Source organism: Acomys minous (assembly GCF_964271855.1).
Source record: "Acomys minous genome assembly, chromosome: 19".
NCBI lineage: Eukaryota > Metazoa > Chordata > Mammalia > Rodentia > Muridae > Acomys > Acomys minous.
The window spans coordinates 65,804,528-65,818,002 of record NC_140499.1 but is presented as its reverse complement, the minus strand read 5'-3'; the positions used below and the strand labels follow the sequence as shown (position 1 = coordinate 65,818,002).

The 13,475-nt window shown below is 49.0% G+C and overlaps 1 protein-coding gene across 3 annotated transcripts in view; it reads left to right on the top strand.

Moving 5' to 3' along the window:
* SETDB1 (SET domain bifurcated histone lysine methyltransferase 1) overlaps nt 1-13,147 on the top strand; it is a 34,377-nt gene extending 21,230 nt beyond the window's left edge. For all 3 annotated transcript variants that reach the window (XM_084769286.1, XM_084769285.1, XM_084769287.1), the window contains 8 exons: nt 7,269-7,438; nt 8,100-8,710; nt 9,511-9,539; nt 9,651-9,768; nt 10,028-10,193; nt 10,866-11,077; nt 11,813-11,901; nt 12,706-13,147. In XM_084769286.1, coding sequence (XP_084625412.1) covers nt 7,269-7,438; nt 8,100-8,710; nt 9,511-9,539; nt 9,651-9,768; nt 10,028-10,193; nt 10,866-11,077; nt 11,813-11,901; nt 12,706-12,823 — 1,513 coding nt within the window. In that variant the 3' untranslated portion in view covers nt 12,824-13,147. The remainder of the gene's footprint in view (nt 1-7,268; nt 7,439-8,099; nt 8,711-9,510; nt 9,540-9,650; nt 9,769-10,027; nt 10,194-10,865; nt 11,078-11,812; nt 11,902-12,705) is intronic.
* The last annotated feature ends 328 nt before the right edge of the window (nt 13,148-13,475 follow it).

Sequence of the window (13,475 nt, the reverse complement as noted above, 5' to 3'; positions counted from 1 at the left end):
GTAGGTGGATGCAGAAGGGTACTTGATTCTAGGTCAGCTTGGATTGTGCAGCAAGAACTTGTGTAGAAAAAAAGTGGTATTGCTGATGCTCAACAGTTAGGAGCACTTGATCTTGCAGAAGGCCTACGTTTGATCCCAGCATTTACATAGAGATTCACAGCCGCCTGTCACTCCAGTTCCACAGGATCTGGTACAGACATGCAGGCAAGCAAAATACTCATATACATAAGATTAATTCAAGGACAGTCTGGTCTAAAAAATGTGTCCAGGACAGCTAAGGCTACACAGAGAAACCTGGTCTTGAAAAACCAAAAAACCCCAAACAAACAAAAAAACAGAATCATGGTGCAATAAGTAGTAGTTAGTTTTTTGAGTAACCTTTAAAAAAAAAAATTGGGGGGGGGGGCGCTATATATCTTAGATCAACAGAAATAGAATTTCAAAGACCAATTAGATAATTTTAGGAGAATAGATTATCAATTAGTGGAAGACAGGCCATGTGCCAGAGTAGAACCGGCGGCAGAAACGGAGGGGGACAGGCCTGGGTGGAGCCCAGTAGAGAGCATGGCGACTACGCACCAGGAATGAAGTAATAAAGAACGATAGGCATGAGAAAGTGCAGCTTGTGCCAGGCGGTGGTGGCGCAACCTTTAATCCCAGCACTCGGGAGGCAGAGGCCGATGGATCTCTGTGAGTTCGAGGCCAGCCTGGTCTACAAAGTGAGTCCAGACTTGGGGGGAAGGGGTATGATGGAGGGCCGGAGAGATGGCTCTGGGGTTAAAAGCACTGGCCTCTTGCTCTTCCAGAGCTCCTAAGTTTGACTCCCAGCAACTGTGTGGTAGCTTATAACCATCTATAATGGAATCTGACTTCCTCTTCTGTCATACAAACACACATGCAAATAGAGCACTCATACACATGAAATAAATAAATGCTTGTAGACCAGGTTGGCCTCGAACTCACAGCAATCCGCCTGCCTCTGCCTCCCGAGTGATGAAATTACAGGCATGCGCCACCACCGCCGGACTCCTCTGTGCATGTATGAAAAGTATTCCCATGTCGGGTATGATAGCACATGCTTACATGTAGCCCGTCTTTGCTACTTTGTAGGTTCTTCTTCTTCCTACCCTTTATACCCAATCCCCCCCCCAGCACCCCTCTCCCCTTCATCCTCTAATACTAGAGAAGAGAAACAAAGATCCAGATCCGTGACTCTAACTTCCTTCCTTTCATTTGTTCTTCGAGCACAACAACTAACAAACTGCAATCAGACTGCTCAGCAGGCAAATCTGGGCCTCTGCTGGAGCACGAGGCAAGTGAAGGCTTCTGTGGACAGTCCAAGGCAGCCCCTGCCGACACCTGGGATTAAAACAAAAGCACATTCTTATAATATTTCACTGGGGGTTTTGGTTGGTTGGTTGGTTTTGCTTTCTTTTTTGAGACAGGGCTTCTCTGTGTAGCCTTGGCTGTCCTGGACTCACTTTGTAGACCAGGCTGGCCTCGAACTCACAGTGATCCACCTGCCTCTGCCTCCCGAGCACTGGGATTAAAGGTGTGCGCCACCATGCCCAGCTATTTCTCTATTTTTTTAAGAAAACCAAAATTCCAGACTTGTCGCTACACTTATTATAACCCTGAGCTTAGGAGGCTGAAGCAGAATAGTAGCGAATTGGAGGCCAGTCAGCTCCAGTGAGACCTCATCTGAGAAGACAGCCTGCCACGAGGACCATCAGGGTCAGGAATGCAAGGCCGCCTGTGCTGCATGAAACTGAGCCCCTCCAGCAGTCTGAAAAGTTGGGGGCTGAGAGTGCAGCTTGGTGCCGTGCTTGCCTAGCATTCATGTAGCAGTAGGTCTGCTCCACAGCCCGAGTAACTGTGGTGCGTGCCTGTGAGGCCCGAAAGCACACCATTCTAGCGGAGGAGGAAGCAGGAATTCAAGGTCACATCCACTGTGATTGAGGCCGGCCTGACCTACATAGGACCCCATCGCAAATATATAGAGACATATTGGAGCCAGGCATGGTGACACACACCTTTAATCCCAGCACTCGGGAAGCAGAGGCAGGTCTGTCACTGTGAGTTCGAGACCAGCCTGGTCTACAAAGTGAGTCCAGGATGGCCAAGGCTAACAGAGAAACCCTGTCTCAGAAAAACAAAACCAAAATGTATATTGGGATCCTGAGCATGGTGGTGAATGCCTTTAATCTCAGTAATTGGGAGGCAGAGGCAAGGGGATCTCTTGAGTTTGAGGCCGGCCTTGTCTATAGAGAGAGTTCCAGGGCAGCCAGAGCTCCACAGAGAAACCCTATCTTGAAAAATCAAAAACAGTGCTCGCTTTGGCAGCACATGTACTAAATAAAATTGGAACAGTACAGAGAAGGTTCCTTTTGGGAGGCAGACTGTCTGCATGAGACCTGACAGGCTGTGATCATATGGTAGGGAGGAGGGCTCCTTCTGTCACAGGAATAGGGGAGGGGAAGAGGGTGAAAGAGGAAAGGAGGGGATAACAACCGGGGTGTAATCAGAATAAATTATTTTAAAAAAAAAATTAGCACTCGGGAGGCAGAGGCAGGAGGATCGCTGTGAGTTCAAGGCCGGCCTGGTCTACAAAGTGAGTCCAGGACAGCCAAGGGTACACAGAGAAACCCTGTCTCGAAAAACCAAAAATAAAATTAAGAAAAAATAAATTAGAAAAAAAAAAAGTTAATGTATAGGAAATGTTTGGTTACTGGGTAGTTTGTTTTCTCCTGTGTGGAGTCAGGAGTAGAAGCTAAGGCATTGGGTTACTGCAGTGGCTTGAATGGGCGTGGTTCTCTCTCAGGTTCCAGTCTTTGCATGTGTGGCGGAACTATTTGGCAAGGAATTAGAGGTGTGGCCTTGTTGAAAGAGGTCTGTCACTAGGGGTGGGGAGTTTTGAGGTTTTAAAAGCCCGTGCCATTCCAGTTAGTGCACTCCTGTGTGTCCTCCCTCCTTCCCTCCTTCCCTCCCTCTCTTCCTCGCACTAGTGGATCAGGTGTAAGCTCTCAGCTACTGCTCCAGTGCCGTGCCTGCCTGCTTGGCTTCATGCCCCATGACATGATGGTCCTGGACTCACCCTGTAAAATACAAACCCCCAACTAGCTACTTGTTTTTATATGTTGAGTTGTTCATGGTGTCTCTTCATAGCAATAGAAAAGTAACTAAGATAACCACTGAACTTCATACCCAGTCCCACAAGTATGGTAACACAGTTTTTGGTTGTTTTTGAGATGGTTTGTATCTGTAGTCCAGGCTGCTGTTGAGACTTGCTGGCTCCCTGGCTTGGCCCCCATGTGCTAAGAGTACATGCCTACCCCACCACACGGAGCAGAAGTGCTTATGAGTAAGCCAGAGACGTCATCCATCTTGTTACAGCTACTAGCTGCTCACGCCGTGTGGATTTCATTTTAATCCTTGAGTTAGAAAACAACTGCCAAGCCAGGCGTGGTGGCGCACACCTGTAATCCCAGCACTCGGGAGGCAGAGGCAGGTGGATCGCTGTGAGTTCGAGGCCAGCCTGGTCTACAAAGTGAGTCCAGGACAGCCAAGGCTACACAGAGAGACCCTGTCTCAAAAAAAAAAAAAAAGAAAAAAGAAAAAGAAAACACAACTACCTAGCTTAGCCCCTTCCTAGTTCTTACTCTCTAAAGTTCTTTGAAGTGTTTATATTTATTATTTCCTCGATGCATTTCAGTGTTTTCCAGCCTGCCTCTGGTTTTTTTTTTTTTTTTTTTCTTTTCTTTCTTTCTTTCTTTCTTTTTTTTTGGTGCAGGAGCTGTGTTCCTGGCACCTTCCACTGCTTTTGTTTGGTTCTCTTTGACCTTGATCTCTCAGTTTCACTCTCCTGTTTTCAGCCTGTCCCTGGGCATTTGAAAAGTAGGCCTTTTACCCCTGAGCGTTTGTTTTGTTTTGTTTGAAGGATGTGGTCTCGGCCTAGGCTAGCTTCCAGCCGACGGCATAGCTAGCCTCCTGCCTCCACTGGAAGTGCTGGAACGGCAGGGGTTTGCCACACACCTAGTATATAGGCCATTTCACTCTCTTGCTTTGCAGCACCATGGCGTTTGTGCTTTTTATAAGTGTTTCTAACAGCTTTGTTGACTCAATTTTGGTTTTTTTCCCACTAGAACGTAAGCTCTCTGCGCCCTGTCTGTCTGTCTTTTGTTGTTATTGTTGTTGGTTTTATTTCTTGGTTTTGTTTTTTTTTTGAGACAGGGTTTCTCTGTGTAGCCTTGGCTGTCCTGGACTCACTCTGTAGACCAGGCTGGCCTTGAACTCACAGTGATCCGCCTGCCTCTACCTCCAGAGTGCTGGGACTAAAGGAGTGCGCCACCACCACCCAGCTTGTCTCAGCTCTCACACACATTGTATCACCAGGCGTTGCCTAGTAGTGTTGCAGAGCGGCCACTGAAAGACATTCTGAGCAATGAATAAATGATACTTAGTGTAGCTGCTCTGAAGTTTCCTGTGCTGCTAACAGATATATGTAGGTCTCCCTAGGCCTAGCCCTGAGCGTCCTGTGTAGACCAGGCAAGCCTCAGGTTAACTGAGGCCCACCTCCTCCTACCTCTAAAGTGCTGGGACTAAAGCCATGTAGCACTACACATAAAAGGCTTTTAAGGAAGCTGTACACAGTAAAACTGTTTCCTGGGGAGGTGCTGATAAATGGTGTTCAGTTTCTGAGAATTTCAGCTATAGTCCTGTCTATACAGGTTTTGAGTTTTTTTGTTTTTTGTTTTGTTTGTTTGAGATAGGGTTTCTTTATGTAGCCTTCACCTTGGCTATCCTAGATTTGTTTTGTTTTGTCTTGTTTCGTTTGAGACAGGGTTTCTTTATGTAGCTTTCTCCTCGGCTGTCCTAGAGCTGGCTCTGTAGACCAGACTGGTCTTGAACTCATAGAGGTCCACTTGCCTCTGCCCTCCAGAGTGCTCCACCACTGCCCGGCTCAAGCCCAGGTCTTTATGTCAGGTAAGGGCAACTGCCCCCCCCCACCCACCCCCTCGGCTATTTCCACATTTTAACAGTCCTTTCTAAAGTTGATGGGAAATTTTGCTTGGTTGTTGAATTGTTTTAGATTTACTTTTACTTTGAGTGTATATATGTCTCTCATCCCTGCATCTGTGTGCACGTAAGCCACCCTATGAGTGTTAGCAGCTGAGCCCAGGGCCTCTGCAAGAGCTACAAGTGCTCTCACGTGCTGAGCCGTCTCTCTAGCCTCTGGTTTTGTGTTTTGAGAGAGGATCTCAGATAGCCCAGGCTGGCCTTGAACTCTCAGTGTTGCCTGGATGACCATGAGTTCCTGAAGCTCCTACATCCACTTCCCAAATGCTGGGCTTACAGGGACACACCACCATCACCGGTGTATGTGCTGCTAGGAACCTCATTTTGGGATTCTTGCTGCTAAGCTAGATCCCCTGTCTCATGGGTGTGGGTGGTGTGTATGGTCATGGGGACAGTGTGTGTGGAGGCCAGAGGTCTACATCATGTGACCTCATGCTACACACACACACACACACACACACACACACACACACACACACACACACGTTTCTCTTGTAGTCCTGGCTGTCCTGTAACTCGCTCTGTAGACCAGGCTGGCCTCAAACTCAGAGATCCACTGCCTCTGCCTCCAACGTGGTGGGATTAAAGGTGTGCGCCACCACCACCTGGCAACTATTTGTACTTTTTAGTATGGAGTTTTGTTTTGGGTTGGATTTTTGTGTTTTTGTTTTTTGTTGTTGTTGTTGTTTGTTTGTTTTTTACTTTTCGAGACAGGGTTTCTCTGTGTAGCCTTTGGCTGTCCTGGACTCTGTAGACCAGGCTGGCCTCGAACTCACAGCAATCCACCTGCCTCTGCCTCCCGAGTGCTGGGATTAAAGGCGTGCACCACCACGCCCAGCTGGGTTGGATTTTTGTTATTTGAAACAAGGTCTCTCTTGGTAGCCTGGGCTGTCTTAGAACTCAGTGTGTAGACCAGGCTGGCATTGAACTCAGATCTGCCTGCTTCTGCCTCTGCCTCCCATGATACTTTTTTCTTTTCTTCAGTTGTTGAATTAGGAATATGAGGTCAAGATTACAATTCCCAGTGTTTGACACAACTTTTGTTTAATCAATGTTCACTGACAGCTCAGCATAGTGGCACGCACCTTTAATCCCAGCACTGGGGAGGCAGGGTCACGTGGATCTGTGGGTTCTAGGGCGGCTTGGTCTACGTAGTGAGCTCCAGGACAGCTGTGTAGAGAGAGACTGTCTCAGAGAAAGTAAACAGGGCTGGGCGTGGTGGTGCGCACCTGTGTCCCAGTGCTCGGGAGGCAGAGGCCCCTGGATCTCTACAAGTTGGAGTCCAGCCAGGTCTACAGAGCAAGTCCAGGACAGCCGGGACTACAGAGAGAAACTCTGTCTCAAAAACCAAAAAAAAAAGGAAAGTAAACAAAAAAGTATTTACTGAAAGAATATCAACACTATCCTAACAAAACAATTGTGTACCAACATTATTATGGTTTTCCTACTTCCTTTTTGTATATGTAATCTGGTTTCTGCTTGTCTTCTGTATCTATTTCTAGGTGTCAAGGGGTTTTTTGTTGTTGTTGTTTTGCTTGTTTGTTTTTACACTTATGGCACAGGGCAGGTATGCAGAGGTCAGAGGACAGCCTGCAGGGTTACTTCTCCTCCCCCTCCAACATGCACACTCCAGGCCTTGAGCTCGGGAGGCCGTCATGCTTGGCAGCATGTGCTTTTACCCACTGAGCCAGCTCATCAGCTTCCCTGCTTGTATCAATGGAAATAATCTATAAAGTTATGTCTGCAGTCTGATTTATGTCAGCGTTTGCTAATCCTTTCTCCAAGAGGTGATTTATGCACAGTATTACTATGAGCACCTTTGTGACATACTTTCCTTCTGAAATATGTTCCTGGTCTTTATTTTCAAAAGAATCCAAGAACATGGATCATTCCCAAAAATCCAGTCACTGAGGTCATGACCTATTCATGATCTTTTTTTTTTTCCGGGAGGGGAGGGGGCGGCGTTGAGACAGGGTCTCTCTGTGTAGCATTGCTGTTGTGGACTCACTTTGTAGACCAGGCTGGCCTCAAACTCACAGTAGTCCACCTGCCTCTGCCTCTGCCTCCCTGAGGGCCAGAATTAAAGGTGTGAGTCACCGCACCCAGCTCACTCCATGATCTTTCCTCATGACGTGTTTTACAGATCTCAGTGCTGTAGTGATGGTGTCATTGATTGTGTTCTAACCTCCCAGGGTTTATGAGTGTAACAAACGCTGCAAGTGTGACCCAAACATGTGCACGAATCGGTTGGTACAGCATGGACTGCAGGTTCGACTACAGCTATTCAAGACACAGAACAAGGGCTGGGGCATCCGCTGCCTGGATGACATTGCCAAAGGCTCTTTTGTCTGTATTTATGCAGGTTAGTGATGGAAGAGGAGGGTTATCACTCTGTGGGGTTTGGGATATGTTAGGTCAGGGAAAGCTGAATGTAGCAAAGTACTAGTTGGCACAGTAGCACAGGTCTGTAATCTGAGCACTCAGAGGGTGAGGTAGAAAATTTGAGATTTGAAGGTAAGCTGGGCTACATACCCAGACTCTGACTCAGAAAACTGTTTAAGGAGTGGAAATGTGCTTAGTTTGCAGGAGATGCTAGATTCATCCCTAGCACTGCAGAAGAGAAAGGGTGGGTGAAGGAAGTACTTGACAGTTGAGCTGGGAGGAAGAGGAGATGGGGGTTTCTTTTGTGTCGGACATGATGAGTGGTGCACCTGTGTGTAGCCCAGCTGGGGAGGGGCACAGGTGCTTCATGGACAGTGGAGCAGGATCACATTTTGGCTGTTGATGTTTCTTTAAGTGAGAAACTTCCATTCCATTGTGTCGTTTTCTCCCAGAGATATTTTAGCATAGCTAGGAAGTGTCAAGGACTGAACAGAAACATGGGAAAGTCAGAGGGCAAAGTGACAGGCTGCAGTGACAGTGCTCGTATGGTGAACACAGGTGGCATCCAGAGGAAGCACAGAGTACAGGATTCACCCTGCTCGTGGGCGTGGTGCTGATGATTCAGTTCTCTTCATTTTCAGGCAAAATCCTAACAGACGACTTTGCAGACAAAGAAGGCCTGGAGATGGGTGATGAGTACTTTGCAAACCTGGACCACATTGAAAGTGTGGAGAACTTCAAGGAGGGGTATGAGAGTGATGTTCCCACTACTGACAGCAGCGGGGTGGATATGAAGGACCAGGAAGATGGCAACAGCGGTTCAGAGGACCCTGAAGAATCCAATGATGACAGCTCAGATGACAACTTCTGCAAAGACGAGGACTTTAGCACCAGCTCAGTGTGGCGGAGCTATGCCACGCGGAGGCAGACCCGGGGTCAGAAGGAGAACGGACTCTCTGAGGTGGCTTCCAAGGACTCCCGCCCCCCGGACCTCGGGCCGCCACATGTCCCTGTCCCGCCCTCAGCATCTGTCGGGAGCTGCAATCCACCTTCCTCTGAAGAGACACCCAAGAACAAGGTGGCTTCATGGCTGAGCTGCAACAGTGTCAGTGAGGGGGCATTTGCCGACTCTGACAGCCGCTCCTCCTTCAAGACCAGTGAAGGTGGGGGAGGCCGGGGAGAGGCTGAGAGGGCCTCAGCCTCAGGCCTGAGCTTCAAGGATGAAGGAGACAGCAAGCAGCCTAAGAAAGAGGTGAGCAGTTCCTGAGCGCCCTTGAGAGCAGCTCGTGCCCTCCCCAAAATCGCTTACTTTCATCCATGACCCTGGAGGTATAAAGCTGCACTCTGGCTGGCGGATTCCCGAGGCAATGTAAGGAAGTAACATGACAAGAATCCATACGAAAAGCAATGACAGCCTGACAGCCAGGCGCCTGCCACTTGCCTTTATCCCAGCACTCAGGAGGCAGAGGCAGGCAGATCTCTGTGAGTTGTAAGCCAGCCTGGTCTACAGAGCGAGTCTAGGACAGCCAAGCACACAGAGAAACCCTGTCTTGAAAAGCTAGAAATTAATTAATTAATTAAAATATAAAATAAAATATTGGTGCAAATGGAGGTTGAGGCAGGGGTCACCTCATTCAAGACTTCATCTCAAAACCAAAGAAATAAAAAATTGATTCCAAGTATATAGGGTTTGTTGCTTCTGTTTTTCATTGCTTTTGTTTAGACAGGGTCATAGTACAATCCAGGTTAGACTGACATTTGCTATTACAAGTGTATCTTTGATGTTAAAATATAACCATAACAGATAGTGAGACTGTTGGTCTTTGGAATAATTTGCACACAGTGCTGCAGTGTCCCACTGTGGGGAAAGGTTAAATGCCCTTGCCGGGGGCGCAGGCCATTGAGAGGATGGTTGTTGATATCAGGCAGGACACGGGATTTCTTCCTATCCCCTGCCTTAGTTGCCTCTTACTCCTGTGCCAATGTTGTCTTTGGAGATCTTCTGTTACCTTGGACCATGAGAGCATTTAACCTTTATATGTTCCTTTCCAGGACAGTGATGATCGAAAAAAGATGTCAGTGTAAGTGTTTGCTTTCTTATCCTTCTGAGTCTGCCCTTTCCTTTCAAGCTCACAAAAAAAGCCTAAGAAACAGCCAGTGACCTGGCCCTCTCGTTCTTGGCCCATCCCTAGGTTTCCTGAAGGCCCTCAGAACCATGCACACAAGTCTGAAGGGCTTCGCCGGCCAGCTAGCAAATCCTGCGTGCCCCAAAGCCGCCTACTTGTGACTTCTACTCAGTCAAACGCTGATGTGAGTGACCTTAAGCGTATCCTGCCTTCTGTTTTCTTCAGTCCAAGTAAAGTAAATGTCACAGCCCCACCCCAAGTCCTTTACTAGAATGGCTTTTAAGTCTCTTCTTTCTTTGGCTTTGACTCTGTGCCCTGTTCTCCAACATCTACTCATCTTCCTGTCACCATAGCCCTTTCTGTCAAATCATAGGTAAAGGCAAGAACTTGAGCCACCTTTCTATTGGCTTCTCTTCCTTCCTCACGCCCCTCTGTCTTCCCAGGACATCCTGACCCTGTCCAGCAGCACAGAAAGTGAGGGGGAAAGTGGAACCAGCCGAAAGCCTACTGCTGGTCAGACTTCAGCCACAGCCGTTGACAGTGATGACATCCAGACCATCTCTTCTGGTTCTGATGGCGATGACTTTGAGGACAAGAAGAACTTGTCTGGTAGTCTGAAAATGTTTGGGGGGTAGTAAGAGGAAACAGGAAAGTAGGAAAGCATTTTTGAAAGAAGTAATTTGTATTCTAAGAGTTGGGGAGACTTCCTGCCTCAGCTAAACTGTTACACTCACACACGTGCTCTTCCTTTCTTCCCTGTCCCCCTCCTCCTCCTCCTCCTCAGCTCCTTAGTTCAACACATCTAGTCATGCTTTTAATAAAGTGTGACTAAAATGCTTACCATGTGGCTCAGTCCTGTAATCCAGCACCTGGGAAGCTGAGGCCGGAGGCGAATGGCTTTGAAGCCACCCTGAGCTGTATGAGAACTTATTTGAAACAGTGTGACTTATGGTCCTCCCCACGCCTTCCCCTAAGACAGTGTTTCTCTGTGCAGCCCTGGCTGCCCTGGAACTCACTCTGTAGACTTCAGAATTCTTGGATTCATATATCTGTCTGCTTCTGCTTCCCAAGTGCCCTACCACTGCCTGGGTAGTGACTTAGGGTCTTAGCCTGAAGTTCAGCTAGATTATTGCTATCCCTAAACTGCAATGAGTAGAATAAAAATTTGAGGAGAAATGGGGCAGAGGATCGCAGGTTGGAGAGCAGCCTGGGTTATAGTGAAGGCACAGTGTCTAGTCCTGAGTTGGGATAAGCCCTGACCCCATTTTCTTTGCTTTCCAGGACCAGCGAAGCGCCAGGTGGCAGTGAAATCAACTCGAGGCTTTGCTCTTAAGTCAACCCATGGGATCGCCATTAAATCAACCAACATGGCGTCTGTGGACAAGGGGGAGAATGCTCCAGTTCGTAAGAACACACGCCAGTTCTATGATGGGGAGGAGTCATGCTACATCATTGATGCCAAGCTGGAAGGCAACTTAGGCCGCTACCTCAACGTAAGACTCGGAACCCACCCTTCTTTCCTTCCTTCCTTCCTTCCTTTCTTTTTTTCCTAAAGATCCATTTATTTAGCCTGGTGGTGGTGGTGGCTGCCACAGCGGCGGTGGTGGCGGCAGCGGCTCATGCCTTTATTCCCAGCACTTGGGAGGCAGAGGCAGGCAGATCACTGTGCGTTCGAGGCCAGCCTGGGGTACAAAGTGAGTCCAGGAGAGCCAAGGCTACACAGAGAAACCCTGTCAAGGAAGGAAGGAAGGAAAAGAAAATAGTCATTTGTTTATGTGTGTGAGTGTTGTCTTCCTGTACATCTACATGATATTACAGATTGTTGTGAGCAACCATGTGGTTACTGGAAATTGAACTCAGAACCTTTGGAAGAACAGCCGTTATTCCCCCCCTCCCCCAGACAGGGTTTCTCTGTGTAGCCTTGGCTGTGCTGGACTCGAATTTTAGACCAGCCTGGCCTTGAACTCACAGAGATCCTCCTGCCTCTGCCTCCCAAGTGCTGGGATTAAAGGTGTGCACCACCACCGCCCAGCTTTGTTTTCTTTTTTTGTTTTGTTTTGTTTTTTTGTTTTGTTTGTTTTTTGGTTACAAGTTGATCTCAAAGAACAAAGTGAGTGTCTCTCAGAACATCACTGCTATAATGTGTGATGGGGTAGACCATTTTTCTTTTAATCCTTACATCACCAGATTCTTCACTGGTTGAGTAACTGTCATCTTTAAACTTACAGCACAGTTGCAGCCCCAACCTATTTGTCCAGAATGTTTTCGTGGATACCCATGACCTTCGATTCCCTTGGGTGGCCTTCTTTGCCAGCAAGTAAGGGGGACAGTGGGAAGGGGCCGTCCTGTGGGAGCCTAGGGACAGTGGGAAGGGGCCGTCCTGTGGGAGCCTAGGGACAGTGGGAAGGGGCCGTCCTGTGGGAGCCTAGGGACAGTAGGAAGGGGCCGTCCTGTGGGAGCCTAGGGACAGTGGGAAGGGGCCGTCCTGTGGGAGCCTAGGGACAGTGGGAAGGGGCCGTCCTGTGGGAGGCTAGGGACAGTGGGAAGGGGCAGTGCTGTGGGAGCCTAGGGACAGTGGGAAGGGGCCGTCCTGTGGGAACCTAGGGGACAGTGGGAAGGGGCCGTCCTGTGGGAGCCTAGGGACAGTGGGAAGGGGCCGTCCTGTGGGAACCTAGGGGACAGTGGGAAGGGGCCGTCCTGTGGGAACCTAGGGGACAGTGGGAAGGGGCCGTCCTGTGGGAGCCTAGGGGACAGTGGGAAGGGGCCGTCCTGTGGGAGGCTAGGGACAGTGGGAAGGGGCCGTCCTGTGGGAGCCTAGGGACAGTGGGAAGGGGCCGTCCTGTGGGAGCCTAGGGACAGTGGGAAGGGGCCGTCCTGTGGGAGCCTAGGGACAGTGGGAAGGGGCCGTCCTGTGGGAGCCTAGGGACAGTGGGAAGGGGCCGTCCTGTGGGAGGCTAGGGACAGTGGGAAGGGGCCGTCCTGTGGGAGGCTAGGGGACAGTGGGAAGGGGCAGTCCCGGGAGGCCTGGGGGATGTCTGCCTCTGTGCTCAAGCTTCTGCCTCACCGCTAAGCTCTAGCCCAGGTGGCTCAGACCTTTACCACATCCTGCTTCCCTCTTCAGGAGAATCCGGGCTGGAACAGAACTCACTTGGGACTACAACTACGAAGTGGGCAGTGTGGAAGGCAAAGAGCTGCTGTGCTGCTGTGGGGCCATTGAATGTAGAGGGCGTCTTCTTTAGAGGAAAACTCTCTTGTAACTTTGAAAATCCTTGGATTCCTTCCCCCAGGAACTGGGTCTTCCTGACTCTTGAACTTTGACCCCAAGTCTCTGGTCTGGCTCCTCCCCAACTCCTAGTAGATAGAATTGGGGAATTCTGGATCAGGACTTTGCCATTGGGTGCTAGCAGGCACTAGGTGGAGACATGCCCACTCTAGCCTTGGTCTGAGGTCCCCTCCCCCTTGATTGATTTGTGTGCTCATGACCCCCATGGGTTGGGTTGTGTATTTGCCATCTCTGGTTTGTATAGTTTCTTGAAATCCTTTTAACAAGATAATATACTAGAGATTGTGACTTGTTTTCTCTCCTCAGTCCCCGTCTGGATGTTCCCGGGAGAAGCCATGTTTTCCTAGTGGGCAGCTATCATTAATTACTCTGACATCTCTCTTCTATTTGCCCTGTGTAATTTTTAACAAAAAGTGTTACATAACCCTGAGGAGAGCCTAAGAAAACTATCCCTTTTCTCAAGTCTTTTTGATTTTTCTAGACAGGGTTTCTCTGTGTAGCCTTGGCTGTCCTGGACTCAACTTTGTAGACCAGGCTGGCCTGGAACCCAGAGCGATCGGCCTGCCCCGCCCTCCAAGTGCTAGGATTAAAGGCACCACCACGCCCGG